This window comes from Phaenicophaeus curvirostris, chromosome 2, assembly GCF_032191515.1.
Source record: "Phaenicophaeus curvirostris isolate KB17595 chromosome 2, BPBGC_Pcur_1.0, whole genome shotgun sequence".
Lineage (NCBI taxonomy): Eukaryota > Metazoa > Chordata > Aves > Cuculiformes > Cuculidae > Phaenicophaeus > Phaenicophaeus curvirostris.
The window spans coordinates 36,494,818-36,522,734 of NC_091393.1; the positions used below are offsets into that span (position 1 = coordinate 36,494,818).

Genomic DNA, 27,917 nt, shown 5'->3' on the forward strand with positions numbered 1-27,917 from the left:
GCTGCACTTGGGAGATAAACATTTCTCTGTCAAACTCAAATGTTCCCCAAGAACTGCAGTTACTAGGTGCCATAACATGACTTACCTGCTTGCATCTCCCCGCTGAGAAGAAAGGAGGACACTAGCAACGGAGAAGCCTGATCTGCTTTCATTCTTTGTTAGTAAGTTCACATTCTGAGTTTTACTACCAAAAACAAACCATCAGAAACTATCCTTTCTTCTGTGCCACTGCAAGAGAGAGTCATACAATTAAAATAAGTAGAAAACAGAAAATCCTAGTTTTGCAAACTACTCATTCTACATTGTATTAGTAAATGGCAAGACCACCAAGAGACATTTCTGTACTGTACAGCCTACCAATAATAATACAATTCTGACAATTTGCAATCATCTCATAGCACTACCTGTCACACTGGAGGACTACAGAAGCCTTTTGTGGTAAGAGGTTAACCCCTCAGTTTTGCAGTTCTCTGGATCACCTTTCAGCCAAGGAAGTATGTTTTCTTTAAAATCTGATTGCTTTTCCATAGACCTGTGTGACCTAAGCTTACAGGCTAAAGTTCAGTGTCCGTCTGTGTAAATTGTCTACAAGACTCCAAATTGACAACCGTGCCCCTGAGTAGGTCAAGCAATCAAAGCCAGAGGTCATCCCTGCAGAGCGGGGCTCTGCCACGGTGCCCAGGTAACAACTAAAAGTATTTTTAAGAACATAAAAGTTAAAATTATATATTTAAATGTATGTAGAAGTTCATCATGCTCCGGAGAATTTCAGACACCTAAACTTAATAGCATTATAAATTTGTTACAAAATCAAAAGGCTGCATACTTCCACTTACTTTTTTTCCTAGCATCCCAAGGAATTCCTGTTCGTGGATATAGGGAAGCATCCTACCAATGCAGGCTCAAATGCAGGCTTTGAAGCCATACATCATTTGGCAGGACCTGGACGGTGATTAAAACTTCGCTGCTGATAGCTATGAAGAATTCATTTCTTCAGCACTTCACTTATTGGGTTTTTTATTACCTGATACATAATTAGTGTGCTGGGATGGAGCTTGCATAAAATACATTATTGTTGGCTACATCACACTCAAGACTCGGTAACAAATACCTGATAATTTTTGTTCCTTATTTAAAAAAGTCATATTTAAAAAATAATGGAGCTTCTCCTTTACTATTTTCTTTATAGTATTTACTGCTGGTGTAAGCAAAGCAAAACTCCATTCTGACAATGGAGTGGGGCAAAGGTTTCCTTTCTGCAAGGACTTGGAGATTTCACATTAACTTCTTACTAAACATCACCACAGACGTTTTATCTAAGGGAATGTATTGCTGAAAATGTCATTCAGCCATGTGTTCAATGTATGCAATGTACACATAAAAGTTACACACTCTCAAGCTCTCCATCCTCTTCAAAATACCTTGAACATGGTACAAAATAATCACAGAAATGGCCTGTTACAGTCCACACAATACACTTAACAGCAGGCCAGTATACAAAGCTGGAAATACTGAACCTATAGCAGCATTTAAGGCAAGCACATTATACAAAAATTATTAGGTAAGTTGGCATAACTTTCAGACTTCAAATAATAATAATAATCATTATTTTTTTTAACACCTACTCCAGATTATCTTGGATCTCTATTACATAACACCCATGGTACTCCCACAGCAATTGCAGCAGCTCAGCTATGACTGTACATGCATCTTTCATAACCTTGTTGGTGGTTTTAATCTACCGCAATTATTGTTCTGATAAATATTTCTTGCAATTGATAAAAAAATCCATTGTGGTAATCATGCAATAATATTTTTCCAGATTACTATAAGAATATCAAAATAAATCAAAGCTTCTTAGTTTTCTGTGATCTTAAGGGCATGAAGTTCTCTGGAATGCACAAAAGCAGTACCTACCTGTTAAAAAACCACATTATAGGTAAACCATCATTAACTTTTGCTTGGTATTAGAACAACGCTTGCTCAAGTTCCACATTAATCCAAATCAAATCGATACTTGGCACCAATATGATGTTTTTTCGTGTTCAAACACTCGGAAACTACTCCTCACACTACCATGGCATATTGTCCAGTAGTAAAAACTCATGATACTAGTGATTATTAGCTGCATTACAGACTGCCTGCAAGCATCAGTCACAAAGCTACTGTATGAAGACAAAACCACCGTCCCTGTTTCAGGGAGCTTAGAGCTTACAGAGAGATGACAGATGGATCCAGATAGGCTGGAGGGTGTAATGAAACACTGCGACAGTTTTCATTAACACAATAGCTACAACTCATAGCTCACCAGCAGCTTGAAATATTAAACTTATAGACATCAAGGCCAAAGGGTTTTAATGAGGGATGCAAAAGACACCTAGGAGGGAATTTTTCAGAAATTTATGCAACAGGTCTTCAGGACCAACTGGAAACAGAGCATAGAAATGCTTATTTGGAAATCTAAAACGGGGGTGTAGAGGTTGACAAGGTGGGATAATCAGACTGGGAGATAACTTAGATAACTTTTGATTTGAGTAAGAGGGGTGGGGTAACAGCAGGCTGTGGCAGTTTCATGCAAGTGAAGAGAGCACCTTTACATCTAATGCAATAGAGACGGCAGAGCCAGGACAGTAACGTGAAGCAGGAAGCAACAAGTCAAAGCAAGAGACTAACAACCAACCTACTCTGTAGCTTTCTGAACGGCTGTGAAATATAAGTTGCCTAGCTGTCAAGGACAGGAAAAGAGATGACACTACAATTCAGGTTAGTATGATGAGCCTGGATGACTGTAAACTGCATGACCAGGTAGGCAAAACAGTGGAAGAAGCTGCAGAAGAACAAAGATCAGTGCAGAGCAAACATAGGAGGTTTTGAGAACATTCAGTCAAAGCTGCTGACTTACCAACAAAGAGAACAGCAGAAGCAGGGAGAAAACCACCAGGTGTTAAGAGCTGGGGATGTTCAGTTGCACTGAGGATGAAGAAACAGCTCTATATCCATGAGGTGCGAGAGATGCAGACTAACGTTTTCGGCCAAAGGCAGATCAGAAACCAAAGCTCCTTTCTTAACATGACAGATAGTGCAAGTAAATCCCAACCATTCTTACCCATGCAGATGGGTTTTTTGAAAGAAGTCAACTATCCACCTGTGAAACAATAGATGGAACACAAATACACAGACTAGCAAAGGACACAAAACCCCACTTTGAAAATCCACATAAGCATTAGAGTATAAAATATGCCGTGTCTCCTCGTGCTTTCCATGTTGTCGCCTGAAATACCTGAAATCCTCCAAGGTCCAGCAGGAGGAAGCAGTAAGAGGGCATTTAGCTTTAGAACACTAAGATTGTCACACAATAATGAATCATGTCAGAATATTTCTAAGCAGAGAGCAGAAACTAAAGAGAACCACTCCATCGATTCTGTTTTCCATAAGGCTTCATTCCATTTTGACAAACACATAACCATGAATATCCTCGTGGGCATTTTAAAAGCTGTAATTTCAACTCTGAGGTTTTGCAAGCTTTGTTTTGTGTGGTGTATGATATCATAAACATCCTGAATATAATTACAACTGCAGTTTTGTGGGCTATATTTTCTCTCTTGGTAGCCCAAAGCCAATGTTTAGAAAAACTTTTCAGCACGCTTATTTAATTTGAACTTTTTATTATTATTACAAATGTATATTATTTTATTAAAAAAATTCACACTGAAGCAAAGTCAATTCCATTTCATTACAACCAAGAATATAAAATAAATGCGAGGAACTCATAGTTTAGTTTTAACAGTCATTTCAAGAGTGACATCAGAACAACTTAAAAGCAGTAAACTCTCAACTCTAGAATAAGAAATGAATATTTTGCTTTGTGGTTTTGCTAGCCCATTGACACAGGCACTGCTGAATGTGGCTACCACAGATCTAGAGTTGCAAAGTTTTGTGGCAGCATGAGGCGCATACTCAGTAATTCCTAATTAAAACTACAAAAATAAAAGATGCGTGCATGAAATCATTAGAAAAAAAAAAAACTGAATAGAGACAGGCACACTTCCACAAACAGTAAACATGGGAAAATACAACTAGAACAATTTGAAAAGTTACTACCTTACATATATAAAAAGTTCTTTAAATTGCTGTTAAAAAGGACATGCTCTGTCCACATTTTGTGTAATACTTTTTAGTGTCTACACAAGACAAATTTTTAAAAAAATTAAATAGTATTAATTTACTACTAAATATTTAGGAGATAACAGTGCATTAAGGACTTTTTTTTTTTTCATATAGTAATACATATCGCTCCTGTCTGGTGACATTTTTAGAAGATTACGTATGGCCTTATGTACGATACATTTATTTAATCCTAAAACAATTCTTTGCTTAATGGTGTTAAAGTACCATTCCTGAAGATTATGAAGGGGAACCAAGCTTATTATGTTTATATAAAATATTATACAGATTTGAACACTTCTAGCTTCCCACCACCACTCCCGCTACGAATGCTCCTCCCTCCCCCTCCCCAGATACAGTGTCACAGATACAGTGCAGGACTCGCAGCTTTCCCTATATTTTTCCTTCATTGTGCAGTTTGTGCTACATAAACTTCACCAACGTGGACCAGGCTGCTCATCCCATTCATTCCCTAAGCATTTGCTTCTCCTGAGCCATGATGGGCAAAGCTGTCTTAGGTGGCCTGGGCTCCCCACCAGGGAACGAGGAAGGAGAAACTCTGCTGGTGTCACCCGCCTCTCTCCATGCTGGCATGAAACACTTTGGTGAGGGTGGAAAGGTTATGGGCAGAGACAGACTATTAATGAAACTGCACAGCGGAAAAAAAACCAAAAATGAAGTGGCCCTGGCTTCCCATGACACGCTGCATGATTCATTTCTGTAAGTGGAACATTATGAACCTCGTGAGATGACCCCTGGATAGCAAGGCTGCTTCTACTATGACTGCCACCCCGCCCGGCAACGCGCTTCAAGCTCCTGCATAATGGCAAATTATTTCACCACCAGAAAGGAACCAGAAGAGTGTGCGCAGCCTACATTTTGCAACAAACACTTGCTTTTATCCACTCTCCTCTCAGCTGTGAGTTTGAAGGCAACAGAGGAAATCAGGGAAATCATCTGGGCTTTGTGTGCGTGCACAGAAGCCAGAGAGGGATGGTATGTGGTCACTGATCAGATCTAACTAAGGCAGAAACGCCAGTTCAGCTTAGAGAAAGGTCGTGGCAGTCGCTCTAGAAGCTGGAAGCTCATTCAATGAAAGCACCTTACAGTGCTGTGGAATTTCACACTCTACATACAGATTAATCTACATCATGATGTTTTCCTTATTGGCACAATAGCCCACCTTAAGTAACCATATGGTAACATGCCTCCCGACATTGTATGAATTTTGATGATCAGCTGCAGGTCACAGCAGGGGGAAGAAAGGTTAGATAACTATAATGGAAAAGGCAAAAGGATTTTAAGGAAATAGAAGGGTGAAAAGGAGAGGAGAAAAATTACTCTGCCAAATGTTAATTTTCAGAAATGTGAAATCCAAGTCACAAAATTATAAAACAAGTGTTACTCTATGGCATTGGCCAAATATCTGTTAGCTCAAAGGTACCTGAGGTGAGACATTCCATCTACAGAAAGAATGTAACCCCGGACTCACTGAAATAAAATAAAGGAGCAAATAAAATCTGTTCTTTCAAACAGGCTACTGGGGTCCGTATAATATATAGCATTTCAATGGTTACATATCGAAAATATCCTTCAGGAGATTCTTTTTCCCCGGAAATAATTTTTTTCCCTTTAAATTGCTTCATTTAATTTTTACCACCTCCTTACCCATTTGGTGATAAAAGTAGGTTTTAGTTGCTTTTCCAGAGAAGCTGGGTGTTGTCAAAACCACATGATGGTAGATACAGCCAAGGCAAGCCAATTGCTCACAAAAGGCATCAAAACAACACACGTTTAAGGGGGAAGGGAGCACTAAAAGGGACTGGGAGATCAAATCCAGTCAAAACATGTACATGCCTAAGCTGTGATGAAAAGCATTCTCCTCAGAGCACACAGGTTTACTCGTCTTGCTAGGTCTGATCACAACTCCAGTGTGAATGTGTATGGGTATATACAATTTTTTTGGATGGACACTGGACAGAAGAGAACACACTGCAGTATAAAAGGCTGTAACATTAACCACTTACATACAAGCTCTTCTCATGTCACGCTCTTCCCTGGACACCAGTTGTAGAAGCTCGCTGATGTTACCTTGCTAGTAGCTATCTAAACGCATTTTTCCAGGTTTTCTGCAACAAGAGCCTTATTTCTGAAGGCTGAAGGAAAAACGAAGCTGTCCCAAATAACACGTTGTGTCTCTCCAAATAACTGTGGTTGCAGAAGTTGGACAATGATCTGATTATGCTTCTGAACTCTTGCTTATTTACTGGGGATTTTCTGCCAGCTACCCATCCACTTACAGTCCTTAGGCACAATCAAAACACGTTTGCTCTAGGGAAAAGGAAACATTTCAGTGCAATCAAGCTCATCTGGTGTAACTAATCCGGGTTAATCACAACAATGTGAGGGACACACAATATGTATCATAAACATGAAAAAGGGACATTTTTCAACATGCTTTTCAAACTGCACAATAATTTCTCTTAATTATTAGTACTAACATAAAATGATTAAATGCATTTGTTTTTGCAAGTCATAGTATTTCTGTCACGTTTATATTTAGAAAACTGACTCAGGAATGTGAAAGAAAGCTAAATTTATAGAACTCTCACATACATTATTCAGCTGCTTAACAGAAAAACAAGCCCATCATCCACATTCCTACTGAGACTTGAGGGCAGTAAATACATTTTCCTGACTATTTTGGTGTCCAGCCTGGGAAGACATTCCATTCTTCTGTTCCAACAGATCCTGAAAGCATCTCCTTTTTAGATGACTGTCCTGGTTTCATTTAAAATAATGCTTAATTTAAAACTACTCAGAGCAAGATCACTGCAATTTCAAGAATTCAATGTGAATGAGTTAAGAAATATCAGCAATCTTCTGTTTGGCGTTCAGTCCAGTAGCATGAAGCATAGTTGTTGCTGCAGAGACTTGGGTGGTTTTTTTTCTTTTTTCCTTTTTCTTTTTTTAAATTTTATTTTATCTTTTAAAGTTTTTATTTTTAAGACCTCACCTGAAAACTAGACTAATAAAAACAGAATAGTAAAATACTCTGGAACAGTAAAATTTTTGCTGTCCTTGACATCCATGAGCAAAACAGTAATATCCTGTGAAAATAACATAGTGCTTTAAAAAGGTGCAATATACCTGTATAGCTAAACTGGTTTGCCTAGTATAAAACTAACTATATACAAGCTTGAAAGCCTGGGAGTTCCAAGATTTTAAAACTTTAAAATCCCATCAAAGAGATTGTAAAGACAGATTTATGGCAATCACTACAGCATAAGGAAGGTGCACCAGGAATCCTTCAAAATTCCAAAGGTTAAAGAAGTTAAGTGCTGGATTCAGATCAGAAGGGTTCATTAGAGTAACCACAATGGAGCACATGCAAGGGCAGGGAGAAAGGAAAACTTCACGAGAATCTCCTTTATGGCAATAAAGGGAACAGGGGAAGGGAAAATTGAAGTCTTGAGTGAGTGAAGTTTTCCTTTTGTCATCATGAATTTTAATTCTGCATCATAGTTTGTATTTTTGGTTCTTCTCATCATTATGAGCTTCATATTGCTGGAGTCCTCTGGCTTTTAGTCTGTTCCTTTCTGAGTGCAGTCTGTTAGCTCTCTCAGTACCTGTGAGACTGATGAGATTGGTGATACTGGGAGCTCTGCTGAGATGATGTGGAATAGCCCATTGTACTCTGGGACTGAGAAGATCCCTGAATGTTGCTTTGGTAACTCAGGCGTGAGCTGGAGTGCTGCAGGAAAAGAGAATGGGATCAGGGGAATGAAAATCAGCCTGCTAGGACCATGCAGCTCAGGAAACTTATAACCTCTCTGAAGCTCATTAAAATGTGACTGTCAGAGAAGCTGACTAAACACTGTTACTGTTTAAGGTTCCATAAAACAATTAATAAGCCTTAATACAGCACACAAAAACCACAAAGTCACTGGCAGACACCTAGAAGTACAGCATATATGCATCCAGTTTTCGAAGAAAAAACATATAAGACACAAGAGACAGACTCCATTTCAAAATTTAGCCGTTTCTTAAACTTGCACCTACCACTATTGTGTTATTAATGCAACACTAAACTGCTAAGTCCACAAACAGACTTTTCAAGCTAAGTAATTTGAAGCATTACAAAGAAAATTTATTCTGTTTCTGAGAAAAACACAACTGTGCCTCAATTTATCTAAATGAAAAACTGTCCAGTAGGATAAAATAATAAAATTTTAGGTGAGTATCTCAATCTGTTGCCTTATCTACTGGAAGCAAGGACAACTACTCAAAGATGGGTAAGGGTATGCGCAATAAGCTAACAGTCATTTTCCTGAAGATTTTTTTCACCTCCTCCACTGTTTGGGATGTTAGCTCACTGAAGCCCAATCTTAGCATGTCAAATTCATTTGCAAATTCCAGACTCCTGAATCTGACCTTTTATTACCAAATCCATTGCCTGTCCAGAATGAATAATGACCTGCAATAATGTAAAGCTGCAAAAAAAAAAGCTGCAAAATCACTTTGCAAGAAAAGTACTGCTCAATGGATAGACTTGCTAACAAGATAAACCATCCCAAACCACAAGAAAGGAGAGTCTACAAAAAAAATCCCAAAATTATTTGCAGTCAGCAAATAGCTTTTTTTCCTGCCAAGTGCAGGGTCAGGCAGCCATTCAATAAAGTTCTGTTCACTGTCTAGTTGATGGTTCTACCTGGCTATGTCCAAGGGTCATCAGTAAGACTGTGGCCAACAGCAATCACCTAGGAAAAGCACTAAGAACCTGCATTCTGATTAAATATCAGGATTATGAGATACGGAAAGCCCTGGAGAAGTCTGAGTTCTGAATAGAAATCCCATGGAGACAGTGGGCCTGTAAAAATACAACATCCTCCACAGACCAAGAATCTTCTCAGTCATGCGATATCTCAGTCAGTGATCTCATCTAACCACCTGATCGCAACCCAGGAGCTGTGAAAGCTTCCCAACAACTTTTCAGCTGGATGATGAAGAACAGGAACCTAAAATTCAGGCAGCGTAAAATACTCCTGGCCCTTTGTTTCTGTATATAGCTTTACACCTTTAATTTTACAAAAATTGTAAAATATACTATATACTATACCCTAAAAATATCTCATCACTTTTTCTGTGTTCTGTCTAATGTAGAAATACGAAGGTTGCTTTCATGTTGAAGCACAGGGAGGTTACAGAGATAACAGTCCAATCTTGCAAACCTCTGTATCTCAAATACAGTATCAATTTAGCTAATGGTTGTATGCAGTAACTTCACTTGTTTTTAAGGGTCATTTTGGGAGATAACAGCACACTGGCTTTGGAAGAGATGTTTCCCAGCGTCATGTGTGCTGTTAATGACCAGATGATGCTTGGCCTGTGTGGTTAGATTGTTAACAGAACGTTTGAAATCTGGAATTCGTCTCAAAATTCTGAAAGTTTTTGCAATTTCTAACAGAAAGGTAAAAGAAATGTGATAAATGCTATGATTTTATATGCACCTATTCTGAACAAAAAGCATCAGCTCACGATACTGAGCAAAAAGCCCAAAGTCACAAAGAAATGCTTGATAAAATTCAACAAGGGATTCACGCTGTCATTTGTGAAAGCAACATGTCTCAGAGTTGTTGAACTACAACAAAAGGTTTCTACAGAGACTTTAGATCACAAGCTAAATGAAACTCAAAGCAGAACAAAACTTATTCCTTCTTCTGAATAAGATATAAGAGTAAAATTAATGCCATAAGGCTACAAGAATGCATTGAATTGCCCATGCTAATTTTTGCTCCACAGAATTTGTTTTTAACGAAGTCAGACTCAGACAAATTGCAGACATTCCTTTCTAGAACAGAATACAGTTAGCTAGAATTTAAGGGCAAACAGCCAAATGCTAGTGTAAAAATGGATAATCAGACCATATGACTTAGCAAGTGACATAAAGGAAACATATAGATCATCATATTGATGTCTGTGCTGTTAAAGTTTAGAAGGAAAGAGACATAGAGGGTAAAAAACCCGCCAAACTACCTGAAAAAAAAAGAGATTTAGACTGCTAGCAACTTGTAGGGGGGAGGTTTGCCAACGACTCAGACAGCTGTAGAAGGATTCTATAACAGATAAGAGAAATACAGCACACCAGTCCTCAAAATACAGACCAAAACAGGCCAGCCATAAATACTGCGTACTCAGACAGCTGCAGTGATCTGTCCAGACCTCAAGCCTGCCTGGAACTTGTCAAAAAAAGAAACCTAGTTGTCTTTACCCTTAAACTGCCCTCAATGTCTTCATGATCATTTGTAATTAAAAAGTAAAATAGAAATGGGAGAAAAATGTCTGGCACTGAGAAATCAATTGTATGTGGAGAAGCTCTGGAGGGCTAAGCCAAGGCAACTCCACAGATGAGTTTTCTTAAAAGTTGCTTCTTTTAATTTTAGCTTGAAAAGATCATTCTCTGAGGTGGGATCCTCTTGAAGGTTAGATGCTGAGAGAATCCCTAACATCTTTTAAAAGATCTACCCATCTCTTATTCTGCTTTCAACTCTTTAATGTCCTAGTATGTATAAGCTCACAAATACTGAATAGCTTGGCAAGTTCCATGTTTTCTGTATTTAGTTTAAGTAACTTTTTCATTGGAAAACGTAATTTGAATAAGCAAAGACAAGTATGCAAATCCAAAAAAAAATACAGTGATACTGCTTTCACTTATTAATGCTACTGTACTGGAAAACATGACATCTGTTCAACTTTGGTTACATTGGAAACAATGCATGTCTTCATGCCCTGTTTCAGCATGAATCATACTATTGAACCAAAACATCACTGCTTGGCTAACATGCATTTTTTTTCTTTAACATTAGAAGCAGACTTAGCAAGATATGAGAATAAAACTACAGAACTGTTCCATACCTCTGATGGTATGAGGTAAAATGAAGCAGGAATGAAATGAGAGAGTCTGGTTCTAACTTCGCTTCTGCTTCTCCAGATCGTCTCAGGATCTGCTTCTCACACAGGACTTAATATTGCCAAGAGCTGAATATCCTGAACTTGACCTAAAGCAACTTTTATGTGCATCAATTAGTTCCACTGGCTTCAGTAAGATTACACTCAAACATAAAGTTAAGCATATATTTAAGTTCTTTCCTGGAGTGGATTAGTCCTTAATGCTTTACTGGGTGCAGCAGATATTACTTTTACTGCTATTCTATTGAAAATTACTAACCACAGAACCGAACCTTTTAACTTTAAGCCTTTAACCCCCCCCCATTTTTATCTAATGTATTAGAGCACGCCTGCTCATGTGACAAGAGAAATTCATTAAAACACAACCTGTTCATTTTTACAGTGGGGAAGGGGAAAATGACATTTTAGCCCTATAGTCTCATAAGCAGCAAAAAATTCAAGAGGTACCTGATAATCTGAAGGCATGACAGGCCCGCCTGAGTTAGTGCCTGAAGGCCCTATCCGTGGTTTCTTGTTTGGAGGCACCTGGTTGAGGCTGGAGTCCTGGCTGTGCTGGAGTCCTGCGCCTGCGCCCCCTCCTCCCGCACCAGCGCCTCCAGCCGTCCCGTTGGTCTGGGTGCTGTTCTGCTGCTGCGGCTGCGGCTGCTGCGGCGCTGCCTGCGGCTGCTGCTGAGGTGCTGTTTGCTGCTGATGTTGGTTCTGCTGCTGCTGATTCTAGGGGAAGGAGTGACACAACAACAGTCACTTGCTTTGAACTAGTTTGTGAGCTTCATGGAGTCACCAACCCTAGCACCACTGTGCCTGAGGAGAAAGAAGCAGGCCCACCTCCTCAATGGGATAACGCAGCAAGGCTGTGTGTCAGGAGAAACACATTCCTTATTACGCTCTTGTAGACTTCATGGGGGTATCCCATTTGTTCACTTTCGGGGTTTTTTTTGTGGTTGTTGCAGTTTTTTTAACAAAGCAAGCTAGACTAAAACTGCGAGGACAGCCTAGTAACTCCTGCAGCTAGCCAACTGCCCAGAGAGGAGGATGGAAGGAACCATTTATAAAGCAGTAATCACCTAACAAACTGAATCAAAACCCCCAAAATTTCTCTAGTGCTCAGAAACAGATGTGGTGAACCACGGTAAATTATTCCAGAGTGCTTCAACAGCCTTGTTCACTTAGAATCAAATCCACTTTTCAGACTTTCCCAAATGACACATTACAAGAGCCCAGAGGAGGGTGGCAGCATTACTGGCAGAAAGATAAACAAGTTGAGACCAGAGAAATTACGTAATTTCTTTCAGGTTACAAGGAAATTCTGTCGCAGAACTAGAAATGGGTTTTGGTCTCCTGTGATTTTTAAGTACCTTGCAAAGAGTGATACGCAGAGAATATGGTCCGGCATGGTGTGCTAGGTATAGGGTCAGAAAATCTTACTGATATAGCAGGAAAGTGAAAACTGAACAGAGACAAAAAGTTAAAGACAAAGGAGGAGGAAGAAGACTAGCAAAGGAAGAGAAGTCAGACAGTTAAAATGACACTGGAACCTAGCAGGAAGAGAGACAAAAAGCATCACGAAAGGAAGAAAAAAGTTAAGAACAGGAACATATGAGCAAAAGACATTGTACTCTTCTGACTTCAGAGGACTACCGACTGAGTAGAGTATTAGGAAAGGGAGGGAAGGTTTGAAAAACAGCACAGTGTAACCCTGCCCTCTGTGGTTACACAGTTAGAAAGACCACCCATCTATCTTCTTGCAAGCACCAGCAATGGTTTCTCCATCAGAGCACTGAAGCACTTAAGAGAATTGCAAAGAAAAGCAATTTCACTCCAAATATGAGATAAGTCACTTGTTCACCATGGAAGAAAAACTACAATTGTCACGGCTTGAATTAAAACGCCTTACTACCTTCCCCTCACTACAATGTACAGAACATTGCAGGATAGTTCTTTTCCCTAGGATATATGCTTATATAACTATTAAAGCTTTAGCATAGAAGCCTTTTATAAAAATCTCATTTTATTAGTTTCTTAGAAATCATGACAACCAGTTGCCACCAGTAGACTATTCTTGATGCCTCCAATCACCAAAAGGCATTTAGTTACCTCAGATAAACGACATAAAAGATCTGTATCTATGCCATTCATCACAACCATCTCCCAAGATACAGTCAGATGAAATTTGCAATGATGAATTCATTTAAGATTACAAAGAAGCCTTGTGTCTTCAAGGACTTAGAGGTGGCTTGCATTTCCATTTTACATTTAGCAAAACCAATAATGTATCCCCCTCCTTGTAGTCCTTAAATCCCATCTCAGTCAGATTCTATTTCCCAGGAGATTTAAACTTTAATAATTTTAAAGTTAATCAAGGTAGCTTGTAAAAAAAAAAGTTAAGAAGCAATTCATCTTTATTCATCTTTTCATAATGGTTTGAGCTTCACTTATATTGTAAAAACAAGCATGAATAACTACGGTGGTATTTGTGCTAGAACTCCAAACTTTGTATTGTCATAGGCGTGCCTGGGTGTAAGTGAGGCTGTTGCTGCTGTGAGATCTGAAAAACTGCAATTTTCTTAGGTGTAAACAAATATTGCAGGAACTCTCACAATTAAAGACAACAGTTTGTCATAGGTCCCATGTTTCACACTTTGGGTATTAACACAAAATTTACCTGACTAGTCTGAGCTTGTTCTTCTGTGCAGCTACCACTGCTACTGTCTGGGTAGAGGCTGAGATCTACTCTGTCAGACTCTGGCTAAGGTGGAACTGCACCATCTTAGTGCACAAATATAGCTTAAGCAATTAAAATTTATTCAATTCAGATGTAAGTTCCAAATAAACAAACACAGAACTTCTCTAGGTTTCCAAAAGACTACACAGATATTTACAGTTTTAAAAACAAACCAGAAACTGACACTATCATTAAAGAAAAAGAAACCAACCTTTCACTTTTAACATCATCATAACGAAGCAAAATACAGCACAGATCCAACTTTGATAATATCCCTTACCTTCGTATATTATACACTGTGAGAACACATTCAATGGGTAATGTGTGACTTAAATTACTGAAACAGTCTGAAGAAAGTGTGATTTGGAGTGCACAGAACTACGTGACTGTCCCCAGCAATCTCAAAGACATTTATATAATGGCTGTTTTGAATATCAACACACCATTGTTTCCCCCTACCATTCCCAGAAAAGAGAGAGATATTTACTCTTAAATACACTGACCTAACAAAAGCCAGAGTAATTTTAATTCATAAGGTTTGGTCTTGATTTTGAAGCTGTGAGAGTTGAAACAAAGCTAGTAACTAAATCACAATCAAATCCACTTCAATACTTTCATTGTATTTTTGCTTAAGTGTCTGTTCCCTCTTTTTGAAAAAAACTATCTGGACACAAAAATCCAGGATGTTTCCACTTGTTCTAAGTACAGAAGAATCTACAATATCTGAAAAAAAAAAATCTGAAAACAAAATCTGCTGTCTGAAATGTACTGTGATAGGCATACTTTTAAACTCGGCTAGTTTCTTACATTACATAAAATCTGAAAATAAAAGACATGTAGTCAAACGATTTCTCCAAAAGACTAGCAGTCCTTCTCATATACAGTCCTCAGATAATTACAGTTTACATCTGTTTTCTTCACATTTTGCCAACTATACATAGCTGTTGGTGTCTAACTGTACACTTTGAAGTGAAAATGAGAAGCTGTTTGATACACTATAGCTGTATTGTCCAGCCTTCCCAGTATGATGGGACAATCACCGTGGTCACGTAGCATAGCTGAGCTACATGAACAAAGCAGATCAGATTAGGTCTCAAATATACCAGAATTTACTATGCACGCAAACAAGTTTTCGCCCATGTCTATGGATTTCTGGGAAAGAGCACTCGGAGCAGATTGTCACGACCAGAACAGTTCATGCTCCTTATTACTCCTTTGTCTGAGAGCCTTTAAAACATGATCAGGAAACTGCATGCAGATGAATGAATTGTTCTGATGTAGTGCCAGAAGCAGGCTGCCACTATCTGAGACCCTGACAGGCATCTACTTTCAAATGGCTGGATGTATGCCAGTCATACAATGGAAATGCAATTCTTTTCAAGCGATCACAATGTATTTTCATCATGCGATGCAGGAGGAGGTAGCAAGATTCTCTTGGAATGATGGCAACTGAAAACAGGCTCCTACTGACAGAAAAACCCATCCAGCTCATTCCCTAGAAGTCAGGGCAAACTGTGTTGCTGACACTGCCTGAGACGCCCTAAAGTCATCTGATAGTTTAAATTTGTCTCAGAAACAGTTTTAAGAGAGCCTTGCCTGGAAAATACTTTTCTAGTAAACTCTTCACATTTCATTAGTTTTCATTTGGCAGCACGATGACATTTTATTATTGCATACTTAAAAAAAACAATAAGGAGTTTCTTATACCTTATCCCCTTTCTCTTCAGGCTCATCTTCATTGAGGAATTCTCTTTTAGGATATGGAATCTGACAGCCAGCAAATACACTGAAACACATTGAGAACAGTAAACACTCAACAAATATACACATATGACAGACATTTACTCAATGCTATACTAAAAACAAGTGAATATAACAACTTAATTTCTTTCATTTCCCAAGCTCTGTTTTTGTAAGTGAATGGCACTGTCAGCATCCATGATAGCAGCATATATCAGCACCAAGGTGCTGATCATCATATCAGATCTCTTTGCCGTTGGCATGAAGCCACCATGTAAAATCATGGCATGGTTGAACACGTCTGAATGCCTGAACAACCACTTGTTGATCCAGATGGCAAAATGAATTAACATAGTGTTAGAGGTTCCACAACACCTAGTTGGAACATGCATGGCTTACAGAATAAAGGGCTCAGCCCAAAGATATTAATGTCTTATGAGCCCACTTAGGCTTACAGTGGGCTTAAACATATTTGCCAATCATATCTGCAGAGCTTCTCAGGTCTTGTTTAGAGAAAAAAAAGATAGCTTTTAAATTCATCTGGCTAATGGGATCTGGAAAATTCCTTAATGTTTATGGCAGAAACTTTATCATAATATTATCCTGTATTCAATGGGAAGCTACAGCTCTAGATAGGACAGTATCAGATAAACACTAAATAGAAAATTACTAGTAGATCTTGACCAGTATGCATTTCTTAGATATCTGTGCCAGCATTCAGAACACAATCACCACAACCTGATTTTTTAAGTATATAAACAATTCTTAATCTTACTACTATGCAGTGTTTGGCTTATCCAAACAGAAAAGTTAAAAGAAAGAAAAAAACCTCAACATAGCTAGTCTCAACTAGTCTCTTTTTTCACTCCAGTGGCTGTTTCCTCCTTTTAGCGCTGCCTGCTAGCTGACGAAGCAGTGAAAGCAAAGGTGGAAGACTCCCTGCATCCAGTTCCTACAGATCATAATGCTATGAACCACCACACTTCTGAAAACTGGAAAGAGAAGCCAGCAGGAATTGAATGTATTATTTGAATTCTTTGTGACAATAACATATATATAGAGATATAAAATCTGTACTTTCAAGTCTTCAGAACAAGGGGCCTGTGGGATTTTAGGCAGCCAATGCTCTCTTAATTTTTCTCTCCTCATACTGCTGCCCTGTGCCAGCAGGCACGGGGAAGGGACTGTAGGTCAGAGAGGCACAATGAAACCAGGCAATGGAGAACAGCATTCTGTGAGGCACAGGAGAGGGTGCAGATAACTTCTCTAAGTCGCGCAATAATATTGTCACATGAACTTCGGTAGTATGTTCAGAATTACAACACTTAGGCAGTACTGGGTTATTGTCCACCACCACTCAGTTCTGGCACCAGCAGATACACAGTTCAGTACTACACTGATAGCTTCTACTGAGCATGCCTGAGCTACTCCTACTTGTGGATATACATAGATATCTGTGAAGTTTTCAGCTGTCATCTCATTTCAGGATCAGCATTTAGGAGAAAGAAGACCACACCCCCTCCCCCGAAAAGCAGAGATGAGGGAATACATACTCTGATGTAGGCAGAGGATCCTCTTGAAAGTAGGGGTCCTGCAAAGCCTGCTCTGAGGTAATTCTCTTTGTAGGGTCCATAGTAAGAAGCTTCTGAAGCTGCAAAGCATAACATTAAAAATAGAAAAAAGCTTATCAAACTAATTTTTCAATCTATGACTTATATGTCTTGGATTGTGGATTGTTAAATTATTTGTGGCTTGGCCAGACAAACCTAAGTTAGCACTGGTGGTTCAGTAAAGAACCCAAGAAGAATGCATATCCATTAAAGCACTACAGCTGTGAAGCACTCCTCACAGAAGAAATACATTTAAGTGTATCAGGCAATGTTAATTGCTAAGGCCACAGCAACGTTAAATTCAGCTTTTACAGGTACATGAAGCATCTCTAAATATTGGTGGTTTGTTGTGGCACATGTATAGCTTTTATACTATTCTATACTGCTGGCACAGCAGGAAAAAAGTGTCAGAAAAGACTGAATATGACCAGGTCTCTCCATATCGCTTTAGGGACAGAAACCATAAATCCTCCTCTCTCACACTGGCACATTTCACAGTCAGAGCACTCCACCACTCACACAGCTATCAATCCCACTCTAACTGGTCTTGAAATGAGAAAGAGGAGGAATAGACCCTTCCTAGTAACCTTTCTTCCTTGCTAGGAAGAAATAAATTTAGTAGCTAGAATCCTGTTGACTACAGCAGGCAATAGAAGAGGATTACAATATATTAGTAGTATAAAACAGGAATTATAGGGATAACACACCATTTCTGGTTATTATTACATTCTGATAAACTAACAGTAGGAAATATGGATGCTTAACTTATGACATACAGTATCCTACTCTCGCATGTTTCCTTCCTCAAAAGGCATTTTAGCTCAATCTTCCAGGCCTCCAACAAAAATTCCCTGGATATTCAGCAAGAGAATGTGATTTTCACATGAGTGTTTGGGGCTTTTTGTTCCAATAAATCAAAAATCTGCTATAGAATTTTATATTCTATACACATGGTATATCTATAACAGCTTCAGTAAAAGCACTCATCCTCGTAAATAAAAATAATTCTCTGTATTTCTCTTCTCAATAGTTATAGTTAATCCTACTTTGTAGATGAGTTCTTATCAAATTCTCTGTACTGTTGCCACTTTCTTCCCACTTCTCCTTACTCCTATACTTTATGTGCCACGGACCCCAACAGACTGACAACAAAACAAAGAGAAACTCGGGCTGTCTCTCTACCTATCAGTTGAATGGAAACTAGCTCCCAAATTGATTTCCTTCTGCTTGCCCAGAAATACACTTCAAGATGGTCCTGCACTGCACACATCTAGAGAGTTTGCATGGCATACTTATTTACTGCTGTTTGTGTTGTCAGAAAACACTTAACTCCATATCCTGCATATCTTAACAAATTCAACCTCTACTGTGCTGCTGGTTGTCTACACAGTGACCTCACATGATGCAGTGAATATGGGCACTTTTGGGAATACGGGTCAGTTTTGGTACTGACCATTTCTCCCTACGCATAACATTTCTGTTAGTTCTAGTGGCTTGTGACACCATTACAGGTGATGCAAATTTCTTCTCCCCAGTTCCTCCACAGTGACTGCAGGGACAAACACTCATGTTCTGTACAGGGCCACTCCTGGTCTTTGGTATCAGATGGCACCACTGACAGAAAAGTACAGGACATCAGCCTCCAAACATGATCTGTATTCTTTTGCCATTCAAAGATAAGGCTATCATACCACAGCAGCAGATCTAAAGACATCTTCGACCTTTTAACGGTCTGCTCATTCCTTCCCAATCCCCCTCCACTCCTGAGGATATCATCAGTTTGCCCATTCCAGGTGAGACTACACACATCATCACTCCAAGTGAGATATTTTTCCTATCAGCAATGCTCCTGTGAACCATTTTTCTTTGACAAAGTCTGGTTTTCTGTAGCTTCTGTTGCTTCTAAGAAAGTGAATAAAAATCTCTGGACACAATTTGCTGTCAGGGTAGCAGCTGCTAACACAATACAGAAAGCCTGTGAGACTGGACTTCATTCTTATACTTCTCAGCAGCTCTCAAGATTGCTTGCTGTCAGGCTTTATGGGCCTGACAACAGCTGTAAATACTATGCTTGTAACTTTTCCAGGACAACAAGAACAGATGCCTCTTCCTGGATGGAAAACTTTTTGCCCTTCAGGTAGATATTATCCTTCAATGTCAATCAGCAGATTGGCACCTTATCCTCTTCTTTGTCAACAGTTATTTGCTATCTTGCACAGGTCTACTTGATGGCCTATTTTCCCTACTTGCCACACTTGCTGTATGTAGTAGCACAATGCCTTGACCAAGGAAGGTTACAAAGCAGATGTCTTCTGAGGTCATCTTGCAAAGGTGGAAGTTACCTCAAAAATACAACGTAACTACCTTGGATATGAGCAAGGAGTTTTAGGAAGTCTGCTTCAGAAAACCTATACCTCCAAGCTCATTAGCAGATATTTCTCACCTCTTGATTTGGGAGAGCTATGCACACCTTTCCTTCAAGATCTGCTTCCTTTCACAAGATAAGGCAGGTACTGAGCCTCTGCTGTAGCACAGCTGTGGCAATTCAGGTACATGGACCTCCTCAGCGCAACAATGAAGCATCAAAAGGTTGTCCATGTTCCTGGCCATTCGTGTGGGAGCTCTGACTTATTTGAGACCAGCCTCTGCCTCTGTGGTTGATCATTAGAACACCCTTATTCATCCCTCATTGTGAATAGTGAGAAAAAAATTGACTAAGGTTGGCAAAATATGGTTAGTTTTTAGAGATCTGGTTATGATTTTCCCCTGGAAAAGTAGACAACCCACACAAGATGGCCCTCAACTTAGTGTTCATAGCCTTGATGAATTAGTCATAAAAGCTGACAGCAACACACTTGTTTCTTTACCTATCTACCTGGCTTTCTGGTGGTTTCCACCTTTAGTAGGAAAATGGGGAAATTCAAGTGCTAGATAATCAAGCCTCTTGCAATTTTCGTCTTTTCAGTTAGACTCTTCCTTCAGAGGACTTCAATGCGTGCCCAGTAAGTCGAGTTTAAGAAATTTCGCATTTTTTTTCTTGAAATCTCATAGTTCTTATGTGAATGCTTCCTTTCCACTCACTTAGGATCAACCTATTCCCTCTTTATAGCTATTTGTGTGATCATCCAGCAGCTACTAACAAACAAGTCAAAGAGCAAATCTTTGCCAAGACCTAGAGAGTGCACTGCTATGTTGAAAATCTGTAGCTGGGGATGAAAAGAGATCGCTAGAACTCAGGCTGCACTAACAGCCTGATTACAGAGACTCCCTCTTCACAGCATCAGCAAAGTCACTTTGAACTTCATTCCTAAATTTAGACAGCACTAAATCATCACAAAGGCATTCAGAAAAAACGCTGTATTAGACAGACCAACCCTACATTCACCCATAATGAATGACTAAACTAGGTGCCCCGCAAATATATGTTCAGGGATATTGTTTGGAATCACCCACAGAACAGAAGTGGACTACTATCAGACAAAAGAAAAAAAATTACAGGTTCTCGTTTCCTCTTCCCTTTCTTCACAAAATTGTTTAGTTCTTGGGAGCTCTTTAGCTCTCTGAAACAACACGGAATCTAGTCTATATAATACTCACTAGTTGCACATCAGACCTAAGGGTAAGGCTGAGTATATGAGTGCCTTGCAGTTCTTAAGTAGATAAGACCTTCAGAACTTCAACACCAGCAGTTAAAGCACCCCCTCAGCGTGAACGCATACGAAGAAAACACAGCTCAAACATGGCTATTTAGTGATAAATAGCTTGCTTTAACATCTGTGTTTATTAGAATGAGATAGCAGAACAGACACAGGTATTACCATTAGAAATGCACTTAATTCCTATCTTCACACTGATTTTCAACTTGTACCTACCAAAAGAAAAACTTTGCTGTCAGGCTTGACTTTGTGTTTCTCCATGTATTTTATGAGGCTACTATTGGCATATCTGAAAAACACAGTTAAACAAAAAAATTTCTGAAATAATACAGCATTAAGAATATGGAACTGTACCAAGCGATCACAAAAACATTTACCAACCTTACTAACTAAAGAAAAACTGCTATCACAAAACATGTCAGATATTTCTCTAGCAGTTTCACACAAACTATGCTTTTCACTAATATAAGTAGTATCAACTGTGCACAGATTATTTTCATAGAACACACAACATTTGTAGTGTATGAATAAGTTCTTGACTAGGCATACAACAGAAACTCAACTTGATTTTATATTCTACTTCTCTAAAGCAGTTCTGCTACAGAAAGTGCAGAGCAGTCTGCAACAGTGCAACAGCTAAGCTATTAAGTTGTTTCCAGCTGCAATTTGGCAGAGCAGTTAGTTTACCATTCTGTCTCCCTGACCCCAGCCAGCAGCAAACCATACAGTCCTTACAGTTCAAAAATGCCCCACATATGCATGACCTGTGCCTGGCCTTTAATCTACAAGCCTAGAGGTTATTTATAGCCATTTTCCAAAGAAAGAAGCTCTGTGCACAGATAAGCTTCATATCTTGCCTAAAGCCAGTGTAATGAATATACAGCAGAGCTGGAAACAGAATCCAGAACTCCTGAATCCATGTCCTCTGCCTCACAACAGAGACTGTTTTGCTCCTTACACCCTCTGATGTATCACTACCATTTGACTAATTTAGCCAAATCCCCAGGAAACACCAAAACTGGAAAATTCTCTGATCCCATATAGGCTTTGCATCACAACCTTCTCAACATGGTATCTTTCATAGAAATTTCTGTCCACTGCTCCACCATCTCTACATATCAGCTGGTCAAACAGACCAGGAACGTGCTTCCTTATTCTCTCTCACAGACAATGAATGAAGTTATCTTCAAGAGCTAATACATGGGGTTTAAGCAAGTTTATTTGTCTGTGCCTAGAAGAGATTAAATGGCATTTATGATGACGCCTTCTAGAGAAATAAGGAAACCACTCAGCTGATGTCTTTAACAAGCAGCTGAGAGAGAGAACACCATACAAGCAAACACCTAATTCAAGCAGGAAAGCTGTCACTGTTAGAACCCACACACTCCAAAACCCTCTCCTCAAAAGTCAGAGGACAGGAGCCAATTGCTGTCTACCTGCTACATTCACTGAACTGTTGTTATCAACACTTACGTTGTTCTCCTAAAATCTTTCTGAAGAGTTGGATATTCTGGCATCTTCCTTATGTCTTCCCAATCTTTATCTTTAGTGGAGAGAAAAACGAGAAGCAGTTACAAGTCTGAAAGTGTAGGTTAAGTAATAAATGAGAAGAAACAACTATAGCAGTTGTTTGACTTTGTTTGTTGGTCAGTGCTATTGTTCCATAATTCTCAGCATTTCCAAATCCATCAAACTGACAGCTTCTTCTTACCTATACAAACAACTAGTAATTTCCTTTAGGAAAAAAAAAAGGCAACTCAATAGTGTAATGTCTGACATTTTAATGAAAATAAATTACCTGCAGGGAATCCCATTACACTGAAAATGCGATCTAGCTGATCGTGATGAAAAGGATTACTTGTTTTGATGTCCTCCTGACGACAGTGAAATATAGGTTCTGAAGTCAATAGTTCAGCAAATATGCAGCCAATTGCCCAAATATCTAAGAAAGAAGGAGGATAATTAATGCAAATTTACTGTACTTCATCACTCTGGTTTTTGCTTCTGTACAATTTCTCAACAAATTGTAAAAGCACATAAAGATAAAATGCCTCACAGTGTAACTGCATACAGTACTTTAAAAATAATGCATTAATACATTAAAAAGGGTAAAATCTAGGAATATAGGGTTTTTTCAGTCAAAATTAGTCTCTCCAAGTTCTGTTTCAAGTTGTACACTGAGAGCCCACCACTTAATGTATTCACAGTTATGGCAGAAACCTACACAATATTTGCTGATGAAATAGCTTAAAGGGCATTCACTGACCACCAAACTCAATCCATAAATCCCCAATAAAGATACATTGAAATGAAAGTTCTATCACATATTTCAAACCAATTCCAAACAGATGACTGATAAGCAAATAAATACTAAGAAGGAAAAGGCTAATGACTCATATTTAGCAAAAAAGTTCAAGGTAGTTAAAATAGAGAATCAAGATCTTAATTTTAATCAAGAGTAGAACAATGACTATGTAACTAAATATTAAAATTCCTACTTGACAGCTGGCTCCCACTGGAACAATATGGGAACTCTCTCATCTACATCTCATGTACATACAGAAAACAAATGTATGATATACCAATATGTTAATGAAAGAAAATAAAACCCTCTATTTTGTAAGTTTCTCATTAATACACTTTTCAAAATTCTATCTATTGTGGGCAAAAAGATAAGTTTCATTTACAGGAGAAGAAATTTCTAGATTACATGTATAGTTACGAATATCACCACCCATCCTGGTGTTCCGTATGACCCAAATGCTTTATTATGCATCTTAAAATGACAGTGTAAATTTGCCAGTGAGATGAAGGTTTCTAGCAGAAAATAAATGGATTTACTACAATGACAAATAAGCTTCTGAGACTTAACTCTGGCAACAGATGTTGAGATTAGATGAATAACGAGCATAGATTGCTGAATACAAGAGTGAGGAGACTTTATCAGTAGTTAAGGTTAAACTGGATGGCCCTGAGAAACCTTTTGGAATTGATTGAATTTAATAGCATAGATAGAGAAAGCCCTTAACTTACAGGTCTAAGAGAAAAAAAATTACCTAACTGGAGTTCTAAAAAGAACATCAAGAAAAGTTTTGTCTGTTGCAACTAACCTGAGACTCCAAACCCCACCTGCTGTCTATGGTGGAGGTTGGCCCATGCTGCCTGTGCAACATGTGGCTTCCTGAAGAAAGGAAAAGACACTACTTTCTATGTGGGGAATAAAAAAAAAAAAAGAGAGAGACATCACACACCCTTTGCCCTAACAAGTCAGTTCCATTCCTATCATGTTACAGGCGTGGAGCTTGGGGTGTCCCAATTGCTAAGCCTTTCCCCCTACTTCCTTTATGGGAAAGTCTGATAACATTTAATTCAGACTTTACAGTTTTGACAGGGTATAACTTGCTCTACGCATTACATCACTTTGAGAGTCTTAGCTTTCTTTGATTTTCTTATTAGCCTTATGTGCATGAAAACAAGATCTTTAGCTCTTGAGATTGTATCTGTTCAAACAGCTAATGCAGCATATTAATCATGATGCCATACTCAGTACTAGGCATAAATTATCTACTCCAGAATGTAAATTACTCCTTATTTGAAGACACACATCTTCATTTAACAGTATCTGTTCAGTTATTTTCACACTAGATAGCAAATCCTTTTGGAATGAAGTTGTAGCCCTCCTGGTTTTCATGGCTTTTTGCAGTCCTAAATGCCCATCACACAGCGAGAGAGAGGCTGGGCCACTGCTTATTCTTCCACTCATTACTGCTCTGTCCAGACTGTCCTCTTCCTTTTAAAGAAAAAAATCTAGTATTCTTCTTTACAGCAAGACTGAACTGGGAAATCTCCCTGATGTAACACAGCAAACTTCAAAATCCTATTTCTGCTTCACGACCTGAAATTTGTGAGAGTAGACCCACTGTGGCAACCCATTCCCACTTCCTGACTCCACGAGTAATACAGTGAGCACATTTTAAACCCTTGGAGAACTCAAAGACAGACATTGTACCAACTGGAAGTTACATCTGAATAAACATTTGTAACTCCCAAGCTAGTGTTTTGTTTTCTGTGGGATAGCAGTATTGGACAAGTCAAGCATGAGAAGATTTTAGCTCTGATCAGTCCTTCTGTTCTCTAGTTGTTCATAATGTTGGGGTTCAACCCTTTAGGTCCCTAAAAAAGATTAATGATTATTACAGCTATTCCAAATAAGAAGTACTAACCCTCAGAAGTAGGCATGTAAATTTTAAAACACAAACCCAGTATTTTTCAGCTACAGTGCCTCTAACACAACAGGAACTTCTTATACTGCTGCGTAACAATTTAATTATATATAAAATTTATGTGTAAAAGTAACTGTCAAAAATAAGAGGCAAACAACAGATAGTATCCATTTTAACTTGCTGTGAACCAGAATCACTGAAAATGGGGCCATACAGGTCCTACAAGGTTGCATCGGATACTAAATGTTTTCCCATCTGATGTCTCTGGAGGATCCTAATAAGCATACCAGAGTAATACAACCATTCCTATAAGGCTGGTTCTCTTTCCTATCCTTAGCTTCCAGGAACAATACATGATAAAAGGTTTGTACTGTTTGCTTTTTTGATTGGTACATGTAGAGACACACAAGTTGTTTTTTTTCAATTTGCCCTCCAAACTCGCAGACTTCCCTTTTCCTTCTTCACTTTGAACCAAGCCGGTTTTGCTACCCGGTTCTGGAAAGAGGGGTGGCAAAGAAGGTCTTCATAGCATAGTTCTTTCTCTAGACTCCTCCAGGAACAGTTCGCTCAGGTCCCACTCAAACCTATTCACCAGTGAAATGTCCTTCCACTGTAACAATGTATCTCAAGTTCTACATTTTTTTGAAAATTTTATAAAAGGAAAAAATAGCCTTTTAAAGATGGCCACTCGTGACTGTTAAAAAGACTTTCCATATACATGCCTGGCTGCACATACTATTAGAATATTTGTATGTCTGTCCATGTTCCAGTTCTAAAACCTGTGACTCTAATAGCTTTATAGGTCAGTAACTAAAGCTGAGAAAATCCTGCGTATCCTGCTCTACTTCAGTGCCGTAGCCAAGGAGCAAGTACAAAAGATGCAGACATGGCTGTTTCAATGATAGGGCTGATTAAACAGACAAACGCTCACGTACTCCTTCCTTTTATATATTTTATATATAATATATATATTATACAATAATATAATTTCTGTATTTGTTCCAACATTTTGACTCTAAGAATATTATGACAGTTTAAGACAATATGACAATTAATTGAGCAATAGCCTTGATTCCCAAACACCTTTTCCCATGCATTCAAAGTACAATGTTTCACTGAAGACAATGCAAAGTCTAAGATGAAATACTCTGTCTCTTAATTATATCCAAGAAATAAAATACATAAACAAGCTCTTAGTCTCATTTAATTATTTAATAAAATTACGTTAACAAAAGTAAGTTAAGAATGGAAAAACATCTATTTAGCTGTAACTGATCGCTGGAATTCATGAAGAGCGAGTCTGGTCTACCAGCATCAGTACTTCAACGAACTTGCTTTTTTCTGTTTTGGTTTGAACACTAAGTCTAAACTCTAGGACACACCTGAACACAGGTAAAGGAAGCAAATAGCAGAGGGGCAACAGAACACAGCTTCTCTACACCCACCAAGGGCTAAAGCAACAAGTAGGGTAGCCAAAACGTAGTTAGCACTGCCTTAGCCCAAACAAGGCAATCCACGTCATCTATGAAGAGCTACAATGTTTGTGTAAGATTGACCAAATCTTTCAAATCATAAATTATGGAATCGTTTATGTTAGAAAAGTCTTTTAAGATCATAAAGTCCAACCATAAACCTAACGCTGCCAAGGGCACCACTAAACCATGCCCCTAAGTGCCAAATCTATGTGTCTCTTAAATACCTCCAGGAATGACAAACTCAACCATTTCCCTGGGCAGCCTGTTCCAATGCTTGACGACCCTTTTTGTGAAGTAATTTTTCCTAATAGCAAATGTAAACTTCCCCTGATGCAAATCAAAGCAAGGGCAGTAAATACACCAACATACTTGAAACCTGAAAGGTGGCTGCACAAACAACCTGAAGTTTTCCAAGTAAATATCAACAAATCTAATGAAAAGGTATAACCTGTTTATAAGAAAATCTTGCTTCTTAAGCTGAGCACAGCAGCAAATTCTAAACTCTCCTGGAATCTTTACACACAGTGGCCTGGGAACAAAGAGTTTATTAATTTTTACACTGGATTTAAATACCTAGTAATTAGATATAAAATAATAATACAACTTAAAATGGGAATTTCTCATTTCTTTGGTCTAATAAGGTGACTAAAACATATCTTTTGCTATCACACACAGACATAAGGCAAATGTCTTCCTTTTGACACATTAAGGTCTCCATTTTTATACGCTTCATTTAAACTTTAGTCAGTAGAAGAAAAGGGCAAGGAAGAAGTAGTTACCAGTCTTTTAAACTTGACACTTTCTATGAAGAACTGGGAATGGGGTCCAACATTTACATGTGACTGGCTTTTCCGGTGGAAGCAGAAAAACGGTGCCAGTGGGCTAAGGGTCAGAAATTTGCTATCACTCATTGGAAAGTTAAACAATGTTTACCAGTCTTCAATAAACAGCATCTCAATGGAAATTAACTGAAGAACAGTAGCTTACACCGTAAAGCCACAAGGATGAATGTTCTGCAGACAGAAAGAATATTTCTCAGTAATCTGAAGGATGCTCACAGCCAGCCAAAGAGCATCTAAGAGCAATGTTTTATTTCAAGAGTGCATTATCACGTAGAGTCAAGATAATTTAAAACTTATAAAGACAAAACCATATTAATTCAAATTAGTCATAAAATCTACTATCCTCACACTTTTTTTTTACCTGTATGCCTCCAAGGTACCCTTTCAAACTTAGCTGTCCTTTTCTCATGCTTGTACTAAAAACTTATTTAGTTTCAATTACTACCCTTTAAAAATTTTGCAGCACTTTGACTGAAATTCTGAGTTGACCAAAATCAACTGTATTTTTCTACAGGG

General features: G+C 38.5%; 1 protein-coding gene across 2 annotated transcripts in view; it reads right to left on the bottom strand.

Moving 5' to 3' along the window:
• Positions 1-3,645: 3,645 nt before the first annotated feature.
• The window catches only part of CDK19 (cyclin dependent kinase 19), a 125,191-nt gene continuing 100,919 nt past the window's right edge, over positions 3,646-27,917 (bottom strand). For both annotated transcript variants that reach the window (XM_069851714.1, XM_069851715.1), the window contains 7 exons: positions 22,660-22,803; positions 22,335-22,404; positions 21,078-21,150; positions 17,149-17,246; positions 15,563-15,641; positions 11,581-11,847; positions 3,646-7,918 (listed from right to left, as the gene is read on the bottom strand). In XM_069851714.1, the coding sequence (XP_069707815.1) occupies positions 7,787-7,918; positions 11,581-11,847; positions 15,563-15,641; positions 17,149-17,246; positions 21,078-21,150; positions 22,335-22,404; positions 22,660-22,803 (863 nt within the window). In that variant the 3' untranslated portion in view covers positions 3,646-7,786. The remainder of the gene's footprint in view (positions 7,919-11,580; positions 11,848-15,562; positions 15,642-17,148; positions 17,247-21,077; positions 21,151-22,334; positions 22,405-22,659; positions 22,804-27,917) is intronic.